Below are 14103 nucleotides of genomic sequence, written 5' to 3' on the forward strand. Positions count from 1 at the left end.
CGTATGCTGTTCGATCTTCACACAGTAATTGGAAAAATAATAATAATAATAATTTAAATTACATTAATTATTGAATAAATTTATTTTTTTTATCTGTGTTTGAGTTGGATACGAACTTTTAATATAATAAATTACAACTTCAAAAAAAGTGAAACTCATCTTGGCTAAAATTAGATTTGATTAATGACTGAAAAATTAAATTAACTGGAAATTATTCTTGTGATTTACTAATTAAATTTTCATGAATTCAATTTTTTATTCTTTTATTACCGGTAAAACTTTCTTAACGTATCAACTACCATACTGTAGGAGGAGTTCTATTAGACAATTAGTGTTTTTTCTTCTAATTTTTATAAAGGAAGAGTTTCGTATATCGGACAGATTACTATATATATAACAGATAACTCATATAAAACTTATCACTTAATATACAAAAATTCCAATTCTTTTAATATTATCTTTTAAATATTTTACCTATAAAATTTACATTTATCAAATAATCTTACTTAATTTTGAGTATATACTGAAATAAATTTAATATTAATTTTAAATTTATCAAACAGAATTTAATTTTATAATTCTCTATCTTTTCACAAAAATTGAAGCAAGTAAATGGAAAATTGGGTTTGGTATATATTAAATCAATGAATATAATAAAATTGTTGAAGCCACTATCCAATATCCAAAAAAACAAAATATTAATTTTATAAATAAATAGATCCCTCCTGTTAAGAAAATGTGAGGAAGGGAAATGTATATTGAAAAGAGCAGTTGATGAGACAAAGCCTATAATATGATGGGACTGTTCCATTCACTTCCATTCCATATTTGTATACATAATTGGTGCTTAACCACTTCATACAACTCCACCCCACTTCATTTTAATATTTATTTATTCATCAATATAATTTTGATACATTGATAATCAGAGATGAAGCTAAGGGAGGGGCCAATCCCCTAAATATTTTTGAGGTAAATTATTAAATGGCCATTCTCAATAATATTGGATGGAGTCGAGAAATGAGATCATACGATTTAAATTTATATTAAACGATTTATATTAAATGAGATCATACATTATTGTCGGCGTAGAAAGATGTGGGTTTAGTCACTTAACCGATGATATGGCATGTTAATTTAAGGATTAATTATATAACTTTTAATGTTTTAGGCACTTGACCGATGATATGGTATGTTAATTTAATGATTAAATTTTAATTTGACATTTGAATTATGGATAAAATATTAATTTAGTACTTTTAGATTTTTTGATAATAATTTCAAAATTATTTTTAAAATTCTAAAAGAATGTTTAAAGGTTAAAAAATAAATAAATGAGAATATCATCCATTATCACAACCCAATCCCACGCAGTAAAGCTTTTCTTTTCTCTCTATTTTTCATTTTTTGTCATATTCTTTAGGATCATGTATATATATATATATATGCAAAGATTATTGAAATTATTTAAGGTTTGTTTTTTTAAATGTTTTAAAAAAGAATAAAAAAGAGAGAAGTTAACATATGATTTTTACTGTATTATATATAGCTTTTTTGTATTTAGATAAATATTAAATAAATAAATTATCTATTTAGTTTAAATTAAATACTTATTTTTATCTATATTCTTATGCATTTTAAAATTTGATTTCAATATAAAATTAAAAATTAATTACCACATTTAAAAAAGTATTTTTTAAATTACGTAATTTATCCATTCCTTAGGTTTTATCATTATTCTCAGATAACTTGTTATATTATCTTAAATATTTAATTAGATAATCAGAATTTTAAAAATTAATTAGATAATTTATTTATCTAATTTAACTTAAATATTTATTATCTATTTATTTTAAAATTTCGATTTTAACAAAAAAACTAATTATCACATTTTAAAAAGTATTTTTAAATTAGATAATGTATCTATTCCTCAGGTTTTATCATTATTTCCAAATAACTTTAAAATGAATATTAGATATTTATATTATCTTAAATATTTAATTAGATAATCAAAATAAATATTTAATTAAATAAAAATAGATAAGTTTATCCATATGATTTAACTTAAATATTTATTTATTATCTATTGTTAATTTTGATTTTAACATAATTTTAAAAAAATAATTATCACATTTTATTAGATTTTAATTACAATAAAATAATTTAAATTTGTTTATAATATAATCATAAAGTTATATTTATACAAATTATAAAATAATTTTAATATATTTTAATTGATATACACAACTAAAGCCGTAATTTTTTCGTCCCTACCAAATTTGAGAAATTCCTTCTTAATTGTGGGCACATAAATTTGGTAGGGGAAGAGAAACTCAACTGCTACTTTACACCTTTGGCCAACAGTATCAACTCTCATATCTGATATTTTCACCTATTAAACTCATATTTGGACATAAATATTGCATATGATTTTCTAATATATAAAAAAAACTTTAAAAGAAAATTCATATCCCCATATTCGACATTTTTTTTATTTTTTATTTTTGTTAAATAAATAAGATTATTATTGCTATATGAAAAATCTGAAATTCTAAAAAAAATAAATAAAAGATAACTTACACGAAAACATTGAGATTTGTCAACGATAAAAACATCATTAAATTGGGAAAAAAATATTTTAGTTTCTTTCAAAATTTTAAGGTTTTTTTTTAGAGTTTTATGGGTTTTTTTTTGCATAACTATATTTTAAAAATATTTTTATAGTTTAAGAAAATAAGTTTTGAATTTTTAGATTTTTGTTATGCCTCATATAATGGTCCTTACAACTTCTCGTGATTAGTTCGCGAACCTCAACCTGGCGAACTATGCACCTCCTCATTTATGATTAGTTTGCAAACCTCAATTTAGCGAATTATGTATCTTTGTTAAGGGTATATGACGATCACGTGAAAACTTAGAGTAGTTAATTGTTAGCCACCCTAACATATCCCATCTTAAGACATTACATCATTGTCACTATCAAGGGTATCAAATCAAACTTCCACGTCAATAATCTTAGGACACGTAGCCAAATTTGTCATTCCCTATAAAAGAGCCATGCAAATAGCTCACAAACTCATGTAGACAACCCACCAAATCTCCTTCTCTCCTAAGAGAATTTAAGACTTCCTCCCAACCTTTGTTTCTTCTTCCTTCTTCGCCAAACATTTATCTTCTTTCCTTCATTCACCTCATTAAGAATTTGTGCGGTGAGCGTGGAAAGATATGGTGCAGCCACACACTAATGATCCTTGTTAAGTATGACTCCTATTTTTAGTCAAATTTGAGAAATAATCTTTTAGTTAAACTCTGTTTATTTGTTTCAGTCAAACACTGATTAGTTTAGATTATTTTATTATTATTTGACATATGAATTTAGCCTATAAATAGGCTCTTTTACAATCTTAGTAATGACACCCATTAGATTAGAACTCATAACACATTCAGAGAATTTTGTGTTTACGTTTTGAGGGTTCTTTGTTTTTCAGGTTTTCGGGGTTTAGTTTTTATCTCCATCTTTTGTACTCTTCATTCTTTTGCCATTAAAATAAAATTATCTTTGCCCGTGGTTTTTTACCCTCTTTGGAGGAGTTTTTCCACGTTAAATTTGTGTATTCAATTTCTCAATTTATTCCGCTACTTTTGTCAAAGATCAGCCCATTCAGATATGGCAACAACAAGGTTTGAAATTGAGAAGTTCGATGGTGAGACAAATTTCAATCTGTGGCAAGTTCGGATGATGGCAATTCTAGTTTAATTCGGTTTGAAAAAGGTTGTTACTGGGAAAAAGCCTGAGAATCTAAATAAAATAGAATGGGAAGAGCTTGATGAAAAGGCCTTGTCTGCAATCCAGTTGTGCCTCGCGAATACGGTATTACAGGAGGTATTGATGGAGAAGACCTCTTCCGCCTTGTAGAAAAGGTTAAAAACTCTTTATGCGACTAAGTCTCTGGCTAACCCTTTAGTGTTGAAACAACGTCTATTTACGTTTCGCATGAACGAATGTGAGCTTCTTAGAGATCACATCAGTCAATTCATTACTCTTTTAAATGATTTAAGGAACGTTGAGGTTCATATTGATTATGAAGATCAAGCTATACTATTATTGTGCTCTTTACCCCCTTCATACAAGTCTTTCAGGGAGACCCTGATTTATGGCAGAGACAAACTTTCGTTCGAAGATGTGAAGGGTCATTTGTTGAGTAGAGACAAACTCGACAATGAGCTTCATTTGGATAACAAGGCAGATAGGCAAGCTTCCGTTTTGATGGCATCAAAGAAACGAGACAAAAGGTGTCGCTATTGTAAAAAGTTAGGTCATGTCAAAGTAGATTGTTATAAACTGCAAAATAAAAGAGCTGCTGAGAGTAACGAGAAAGATGTAGCTTGTGCTAATTTGATCGATGAAAGTGGTGATGATTTCTTGTTAGTGTCAACGAGTGATAGCTCCAAGTTCACGACTTAGTGGATCCTAGATTCGGGATGTTCTTTTCACATGTGTCCCAATAGAGAATGATTCTCTACATACAGTTCGGTTGAAGGTGGAGTTATGCGCATGGGAAATGATTCATCTAGTAAGGTAGTTGGTAGTGGAACTGTTAAAATTAGGACACACGATGGGACAATTAGGACACTCTCAGATGTCAGGTATGTACCTGATTTACAAAAGAATCTCATCTCCTTGAGTATTTTAGACTTGAAAGGATACAGAATCAACATCGAGTCGAGTGGTATTAAAGTATCTCATGGAGCTCTCGTTTTGTTAAAAGGTAAAAGAACTGACAGTCTTTATATTCTAGAAGGTTCTACAGTGACCGGTGAAATCGGACATCCCTCATCCGTTACAGAGTTGAAGTCAACTCGTTTGGAGCGGAGGCAACTTGGTACTAAGAAGGAAAAATGTATGACTGTTTCGTTGAAGAGAGGTTCTCTTTTGGATGCAGGTTTTGAAAAGTTAGGGCACTATGGTCGTGAAAATCAGACCCGGGTTAGTTTTGATTTGGCAGTGTACAAGTCGAAGGCTAGAAGTCTTCCAATTTCTAAGCACAAATTTGACTCAGTTAATTCCCTGCATAGTTCAAGATAGGCTCGTGGCGAGCTTTGGCAAAGATGGCGTTGTAGAAATATGAGTCAAGGTGGAGATTGTTAAGTATAACTCCTATTTTTAGTCAAATTTGAGAAATAATCTTTTAGTTAAACTCTGTTTATTTGTTTCAGTCAAACACTGATTAGTTTAGATTATTTTATTATTATTTGACATATGAATTTAGCCTATAAATGGGCTCTTTTACAATCTTAGTAATGACACCCATTAGATTAGAACTCATAACACATTCAGAGAATTTTGTGTTTACGTTTTGAGGGTTCTTTGTTTTTCGGGTTTTTGGGGTTTAGTTTTTATCTCCATTTTTTGTACTCTTCATTCTTTTGCCATTTTAATAAAATTATCTTTGCTCGAGGTTTTTTATCCTCTTTGGAGGATTTTTTCCACGTTAAATTTGTGTGTTCAATTTCTTAATTTATTCCGCTACTTTTGTTACTTGTTGCTTAACCGGGTAGATCCTAACAATCCTCCTAGTACTGAGTTTGACCTAGCCAATGATCAAGTTACAGACTCTATTGGTCATAGCATTAGAGCAAATATGGAGTAGACTAGGAAATCAAACCAAGACCCATTGCATGTTGGTTAACAATATCCCTCACAAAACCAAACCAACCTACAAAATCAAAATCTACAAAATTCATGCCATCAGTTTTACCAATATCCCCCATGGTATTATAAACCCTAAAACTAGAACCAAGTTGGAGCATCACTGACGAGTCAAGGCTGCTAACATCACCAGTCCAGTAATCAACAGTATCTTACCATGCAAGAGAAAATAAGAGTTATGAAAGAGTAAATGTCCTCTCAACAAAAGAGATACGAAAAACAAAAAAAAAATATCCAGGAGCAGATGGAACGGCAATGATAGGCGGATGAGAGAAATGAAAGAAATGAAAAACTCATTGAGAAGCTTAGAGCAAATAGGATGAATTAGGAAAAAAAACCCAGGAGTAGAAGGGAAGAACCCATTCATTCCGGGTAAGATCAACAATGTGTAGACCAAGGTAACGAAAGTTTAGTAGATGAGGATGTCGATATGGATGATAGAGATTATAGCTATGATGAGGATTATGATGACAGTTATAGTTGTGCTGGTCAAAACACCCAAAAAGTAGAGAAGTTAGAAAAATAATGGGATCATTTAGATTAGTAAAGAAATATAAAAATGAGCCTTTAGCTAAGAAGATATTGCGACATCATGTTTCTCTATATTTAAATTTCTGATGTATGATGGTTGAGGAGACCCTCAAGATCATTTAGCACATTATCTAAATCATATGAATTTAAAATTTTTAATTGAGACTCTTTAGGATTAGATTGATATTTTACATACATGCACCCTATATTGTAGCACAAATCTTTGCTTATTTGAAATGAGATAAAGAGGGCTACCAATCATCCTACAACAATTGTTAAGGTTAGTTGCAACTCCCTCTACATCTGAGCTTGGTTCCTTTAAAACTCTCATAAATGTCTTAATTACTGTTGATCCTTTCAAATCAAACTTCTTAACTAAGTCGCGAGCATACTTTTTTGAAGATAGAAAGATTCCATCTTGATCTAAAAACTTGAGAAATAGGATAATTCTTCTACCATCCTTATCTCAAACTCTAACTATATCATTTTAACAAAAGCTTCTTTTTAGCTTGCTCAGATATTAATCCAAAAATCTATCATCCATATATACATGTGCAACTATCATCTCACATTCCTTTATCTTTATAAACAAAATTTATATACATTGCCCTTCATTTAACTTTATTCAAGCATGAATTTTGAAAGTTTCTTATAATATACTCTGAAGCTTGCTTTAAACCATACAAGTCTAGGGTAAGTTTATAATCATGATTAGGATATCTTGGATCTTCAAAACCTTTAGACTACATACAAAGATCTCTTCATCGATAAGTTCATTTGATTATTAAACTTTTAATAAATATATTATTATATAATTTCTTTTACTCACGTTATGAGTGTACTAAAATTTAATATATTTAAAATATATATAACATGTTAATATAATTTAGTATAATTTAATAAAATATAAAAAAGATTGTACAATATTATAATGGGCTAAAATGAAAATTTTTAAAAGTGAAATGAGATGGAGTAAAACAATAACTTAACCAAAATTGCCTCTAACACACATCCACTTTAAAAAAGAACTCATTCGAAATGAATCAATACAAAACATATTGACGGCTTGAGTTTTTATTATCATTGTAGAAGGACGTAAGTTCGAGTGTATTAAAACACATTATCCTGCTCTTTAAGGGTTAGGGAGGAACTACGGGGGTTGGGGAGGGATTATTGCTAAACATACTATCAAAAAGAGCAGATATGATAAAGAACTTATAATGAGATTAATAAAAAAAAAAAGTGTTTCGATACTACACTCAAAGACAAAATTTTACATATTCAAAGAAAAGTAAAACATTTAACACTAGTTTTTTATTTGATACCTTATATTAAATTTTAGTTAATATGAAGTTTTAACAAAAGATGCTGAATGTTAAATTAGAAAATATTAAATCAATTATATTTCAAATTTATGAAAAATTATTGCTTTTATATAAAGCTTTCAAAATAAAAAAATATTATATTAAAAAGGTTAAAAATATTAAATGAATAATTTTCAAGTTTTACCATAATAAAAAGATAAGAATTTTGTCGATTAAGTCTTAGTTCGATTGGCATGGGCATTGTTACCAATGTAGGAATATGTGAGTTTAAGTGCGTTAAAGCGCATTATCCTCCTATTTATGAGTTGGAGTCGGACAACATATATGATCGGTACTAGAGGTGCTCATGGGTTGGGTCGGGTCCAACTAAAATTTTAGGCACGTTTGCTAGGCCTGGGTTGGTTCGAAAATGGGCGGCCTAAAGTTTTGCCCAAGCCCAGCCTAAATAAAAATATTAAAACCCGAGCTTGGCCCATATTAATTATATATATTTAAAAATATAATACATCAAAAATACTAAAAACATTAAAATAAATATTCCTCATCAAATTGAAAATAAATTTTTAAAAAAATATGTATAGTCAAATAACACTAAGATAGGTGTAACTTAATAAGTAAATGCCTCTAAAATAGTACCACAATTAACAATAAAGCAAGAGTAATATAATAACAACAAAATAATAGCAATATACTAGTGAAATGGTAGCAAAATAGTGAAAAAAAAAGGCAAAAAATTACATTTTGTTGCATATTCAGGTCGGGCCGGGCTTGGGCAAAAATATATTACCTGAGGTCCGACCTATTTTCTAAGACGGCTTTATTTTTTTTGTCCAAGCCCATTTTTCGAGCCTATATTTTATCAAACCTGTCACTTTTAGAGGTGAGCGGCGACTCTAATCGATTACTAGAGTGTCACCGGAAAAAATTTTGGCCCGACTCTTAGGCCGGGCCGGCCCGAATATGGGCACTGAAATTTTGCCCACCTTGGGCAGAGAAAAAAGAGTAAGCCCGGCCCGCCCGATTTTTAATAAATACAAAAAATATTTTAAAATAAAAATAAAAATATTTTAAAAGTATTTTAAAATTAAAAATAAAATAAAAATATATATTTATTATATTCGGTAGGGCAGGCCAGGGCCAAAAAGTTGAGCCGAGCCCGGCCCATTTTTAAACGGGCCTCGTTTTTTGCCCAAGCCCATATTTGGGCCTATATTTTACCCGAACCCTCTCATATTTCAGGCGGGCCGTCGAGTAGTCTTGGGCCGCCCGGCCCATGGACAGGTCTAATCAGTACTTATAATGAGATTATTTTAAAAAATATTTAATACTTAATTTTTTCCTAATATATCAAATAATCTTTTCATATATATTTACTAACTATCTTAGTTTTTAAATTTATTAAACATAAAATAATATACAAAATAATAAATGAAATGAATATTATATAAATTTTTTTTAAAATTACCTTTCATTTTCATTTAAAAAATTACTATTAGACTTTCAAAAAAAATAGTATTAGTTTTGTTTTAAAAAAACAATTTATTGCTCAAAAAAACAAATTATTATCATTTTTCTAATTGTTTTTTACTTAAATTATTATTATTATTATTGTTATTTTTGACCCACTTTTGTTGCCTCCCATAATCTAGTTATAGTTTAAACCCTCGTTTTATCGGTTATCAAACTAGCTTTTGTTGCACGCAGCCTCAACCTCAGCACTCTGCCCCCATTCTTCCGCTACTCTTTTTCTTCATATCCCATCTCCGCCACCGTTATCTTCTCATCTTCACCGCACCGCCACCGTCTGCTGGCGACAACCCTGCAATTAAGTATTCTTGATACAATAAAGCAATCTACGCATTGGTATGTTTGGTAACCTATCAGTGTAGAGTTCTTTTTCTTTTCCGCTTATGGTTGCAGTTCTAAGTATCAAAGCTAATCATATGGAGTTTTTTTTTTCTCCAGTGGCAGTTTTCTTGGCGAAGGGCGAAGGGCGAAAGGCGGTAAAAGGAGATAATGGATGATAAGCTTGTAAACTCTGTACGCTCTACTGTTTTCAAAGACTCAGATTCCCTTGAAGGGACTTGCACTAGAATTGAAGGTTATGATTTCAATCAGGGTGTAAACTACTCCAGACTTCTCAAATCCATGCTTTCCACTGGATTTCAAGCTTCCAATTTTGGAGAAGCTGTTGAAATTGTCAATGAGATGGTTGGTTTCGTTTATTTAGATTTTTTTCCCCTTTTAGATGGTTTTTGGGAACTTAAAATTCAAAAAGATAGATTTGGATTTCAAAAGTACTTAGCAATGTAATATTTATGATAATTTCTCAAAATAATAGATATATTGGGTGCATGTTTAGTAGTGAATTTGAAATTCTTATAGATATTTGTGAATTTGAACTTCATGCCTTTTAAATAAATTATATAATCGTATTGGATCTCTACTAGTTTATACCTAATGTATACTATTCATCCTTACAATTTATATGTTAAATGAAATCCAAATCCGAATCTTTCTGATTTATGTTCCCAAACGTAGCATTGTTTGCTTAATTCATAAAGGTATTCTTGATCAATGAAGTTAGATTGGAGGCTTTCTGATGAGCCTATAGCTGAGGACAGCAGTGAAGAGGAGAAGGATCCTACCTACAGAGAATCTGTGAGATCCAAGGTGTTTTTGGGGTTCACATCAAATCTTATTTCATCTGGTGTTCGAGACACTGTTCGATATCTTACTGAGCATCACATGGTGAGTTCCAAATCAGACTTTCTTTTGTGTAGAATTGGTATTTTTGGAATACATATTTAGTCTTTGGCTTCATTTAAAAATCTGTCATGTTCTTGATGCCCTAGGGCCTCTGGATTTTGAGTAGTGTTACTTTTGAAATGATTTTAGGTAGATGTAATAGTTACTACAACTGGTGGCATAGAAGAAGATATTATAAAATGTCTTGCTCCAACATATAAGGGTGATTTTTCGCTACCTGGTGCTCAGTTACGTTCAAGAGGATTGAATCGCATTGGTAACTTGTTGGTTCCTAATGACAATTACTGCAAATTTGAGGATTGGATCATTCCAATTTTTGATCAGATGTTGAAGGAACAGCATGAAGAGGTACTTTCACACAAATACACACACCGATTCTGTTATGTCATACAAGATGTTGCTCCACTTAATTTTTGAAGTACTGGCATTCAGCATCCATGTCAATTACATATCTAGATATGAGTATGAGATATGACCCTCCAAGGACTTTCCAAATAAATGGAAAAGTTTTGGATAAAAAAATTTTGAACATATTCAAGTCAGACACACATATCTGGTACATCTGAGTTTGAGTTACATAGGTCATGCCCTCTAGTCAGTCTGATATTTTTGAATTGTCTCAATGATTTTGGGACCTTTTAGTTTTCCATAAATGTTGAAAGGATGATTGATTTCTTGAGTCTAATTATTGTGTATGGTAGAATAGCTCAGCTTTCATTTGTAGTCTTTTCCAGTGATTTCAGTTACCATCAGTAGATGTTTCTCTTGTGTCTGGTGGTTTCTATTATTTCTGTTAATTTCCTCCTACCTCATGCTTTTGGTCTGTACAGAATGTATTGTGGACTCCATCAAAGTTAATTGCACGTTTGGGACGAGAAATAAATAATGGAAAATCATACCTCTACTGGGCATACAAGGCAAGTATCATTACCAGTTTAGCCTAATGCTATGAGAATGTAACTACTTTTTCGCCTCTGCTTTTTTGTTGGTGTCAATGATGATCTGTACAGCTATCCATTTGTTAACTATGCTCATTTTTGTTATTTATTTGTATTTTCCAGAACAATATTCCTGTTTTCTGTCCTGGATTAACAGATGGCTCTTTAGGGGATATGTTGTATTTTCATTCTTTTCGCAGCCCAGGTCTGATAATTGATGTAGTGCAAGGTAGGTGTTCTATGTTCCATCTACATTGCTTGTTGACTGCTCCTGCTCAAGAACTGGGGACGTGAATATCTAACTTGATTACTTTTTGAGCAGATATTAGGGCCATGAATGGTGAAGCAGTCCATGCAAGTCCTAGGAAAACAGGAATGATTATTCTAGGAGGGGGATTGCCGAAGCATCATATCTGTAATGCTAATATGATGCGTAATGGTGCCGATTATGCTGTTTACATAAATACTGCTCAAGAGTATGATGGGAGCGATTCCGGAGCCCGCCCAGATGAAGCTGTTTCATGGGGGAAAATACGAGGCTCTGCTAAAACAGTTAAGGTATGCCTTTTGTCTACCCTATTGCTTTTCATCTTCCATTGTTATACACTCTCTTTTCAACTTCAATAAGTTTGCTTACCATATTTCTTTTTCCTCAAATAAACAAATATATCATCTTAGTTCCTGACTCCTTTCATGATTTGTATGGAATCAGGTACATTGTGATGCAACTATTGCTTTCCCTCTTCTGGTAGCTGAAACATTTGCTTCAAGGTCGAAAAATTTTGCGGCCTAGTACCATTGTTTTCAACCGCACAGATTCATCTAAATATCTTATTATTTATCTCTGTGGTGGCATCCTAATGAAGACAGATGATTTCTCATGATATTATTTATCAGGTAACTTGTACTTTGCCATGGTAACCAAACCATGCTGAGAGTTGTCGAAATTTGTTTTAAAGGGAGAGTTTATTATAGTGTAGAAGAGTCAGACGAATCTGTTATCACTCTTTCTAGTTCGTTGTATAAGAATTTTGGTTGTAGTGTAGATGCTATTGATGAAATTGCTTTCATTTTATGGCAATATGTCACCTTTATCCTCTCCTAATGCACCCATCTGATGGTTGAAGAATTTGCAGCAATTTGCTTGTTTAAATGCACAGGGAGAGTTACTAATGCACCATTCATTGTTAAGTTTTGAGTCAAACTCGAACTATTTTGAGTTATTAAAGCATTCATAAACTCTGCAACCTCTTTAAAAGCAATATATTAAAAAAACAATATAAAATCAGTGTCTACGGGTCTTTTACAAAAATATTATAAAAAAATAAAAATTTACCAAAATACTACAAGTTTTTTTTTATTTACCAAAATATATAAACTTTTTTTTTATTTACCAAAATATATAAAAAAAAAAACCAAAATAAAAAAAAAACCTGACAAAAAAAAATCAGACTGAAGTGACATCTCACTGGTCACGCCAATGGTATTGGCGGCACCAAAGGTGCCAAAACCATTGGCGGCACCAGTTCAGTGTTATTTGGGGGGTCGGTGGTGGGGCAGAAGGAGAAAGAAAGAAAGAAAGGAGAGGAAAGAAAGAAAGAAAGAAAGGGGAGGAAAGAAAGAAAAGGAAAGGAGAAGAGAAAAAAAGAAAGAAAGAAGAAGAAAAAGAAAGAAGGAAGGAAAGACAGGGAAAGGAGAAGAGAAAAAGAAGAAGAAGAAGAGGGAAGAAAGGAAAAAAGGAAAAAATGTAATTTTATTAATAAATTTGAATTTTTTGTAATATTTATGTGTTTAAAATTTATGTAATGTAATTATAGTTATTTTATTATTTTATTTAGCATATATATTTTATTAAATATATTTAGAATGAAAAAATAAGTTAAAGTACATTATATGTTGATTAGGAATTTTTTATGAAATTTAGTTATGAATTTGAAAATAAAATTTTAGGAAAATAGCATTAAAAGAAAATGACAAAGAAGTATGTTTTAGAAAACACAAAATACGAAAAGAAAAAGCGAGAATTGTATATTTATTGAAAATAAATAAATGCGAAAAAGAAATCGAAAATGTACATGAAATAAATGTAAAACATAATAAATTGAAAATAATGTAAAATTATAAAATAAAAATTACGTTTTAAAAAATAATAATATGTGGATTAAAAAATACGAATAAATGGCGAAGAAAGACTGTACTAGTAAATGTTATTAAAAATTCAGAAATAATTTATAGAATTAACTGGAAAAAAATGTAGTGAAATAATATAAAATAATAAAATACAAAAGAATATAGTTTTATTGAAAGTAATAAAATCGGAAAAATAATAATACGACCAAAGGGGGGGGGAGAGGTTTATTTGGGTTATTTACCAAAATATTACAAAAAATATAAAAATATTATAAAGTTTTATTTTATTTACCAAAAGAATAGAGGAAAATAATGGTTATGGAGGGAATAAAAAGCGGTACCAATATGTGGGTAATTACTTTTTAATCCTCATTATTTATTAATAAATTTCAAACATTATGCTTTGAAATAATGTAAAATTATAAAAGACTAAGTTAATGATATTTTTAAAGTAATAAAATGCGGAGAAAAAATACGAACATATGGCGAAGTAAGAGTGTATTACTCACTTTTTAAAATTTAGAAACAATTAATACAAAATATTTCAAAGAAAATGTACTGAAATAATTTAAAACAATAAAATAGGAGAATAATATATTTTATTTAAAGTAATAAAGATTGAGAAAATTATACGAACAAAGGGGGGGTAAGGGTTAAGTTTTTACAGACAAATTAATTTAAATAACAAACTCGATTAATA

General features: G+C 30.2%; 1 protein-coding gene across 2 annotated transcripts; it reads left to right on the forward strand.

Moving 5' to 3' along the window:
- The first annotated feature begins 9227 nt into the window (after positions 1-9227).
- On the forward strand, positions 9228-12348 carry LOC105777942 (deoxyhypusine synthase). 2 transcript variants are annotated; one of them, XM_012601471.2, is made up of 8 exons: positions 9228-9429; positions 9532-9777; positions 10150-10317; positions 10465-10683; positions 11166-11252; positions 11397-11502; positions 11596-11831; positions 11986-12348. In XM_012601471.2, the coding sequence occupies exons 2-8, from the start codon at positions 9583-9585 to the stop codon at positions 12064-12066; spliced, it is 1092 nt and encodes a 363-aa protein (XP_012456925.1). In that variant the 5' UTR covers positions 9228-9429; positions 9532-9582; the 3' UTR covers positions 12067-12348. The 2 variants fall into 2 exon arrangements, with proteins under 2 accessions (XP_012456925.1, XP_052478847.1); XM_052622887.1 differs by lacking the exon at positions 9228-9429 and having other exon boundaries at positions 9630-9777; positions 10154-10317.
- The last annotated feature ends 1755 nt before the right edge of the window (positions 12349-14103 follow it).

The sequence above is a fragment of the Gossypium raimondii genome, chromosome 10 (assembly GCF_025698545.1).
Source record: "Gossypium raimondii isolate GPD5lz chromosome 10, ASM2569854v1, whole genome shotgun sequence".
Taxonomy (NCBI): Eukaryota; Viridiplantae; Streptophyta; class Magnoliopsida; order Malvales; family Malvaceae; genus Gossypium; species Gossypium raimondii.

Coding starts and splice junctions, on each gene's coding strand:
- LOC105777942 (XM_012601471.2), top strand. CDS start 9,583: ATGGATGATAAGCTTGTAAACTCTGTACGCTCTACTGTTTTCAAAGAC. Junction 9,778..10,149: donor TTGAAATTGTCAATGAGATG/GTTGGTTTCGTT, acceptor TGATCAATGAAG/TTAGATTGGAGGCTTTCTGA. Junction 10,318..10,464: donor ATCTTACTGAGCATCACATG/GTGAGTTCCAAA, acceptor AAATGATTTTAG/GTAGATGTAATAGTTACTAC.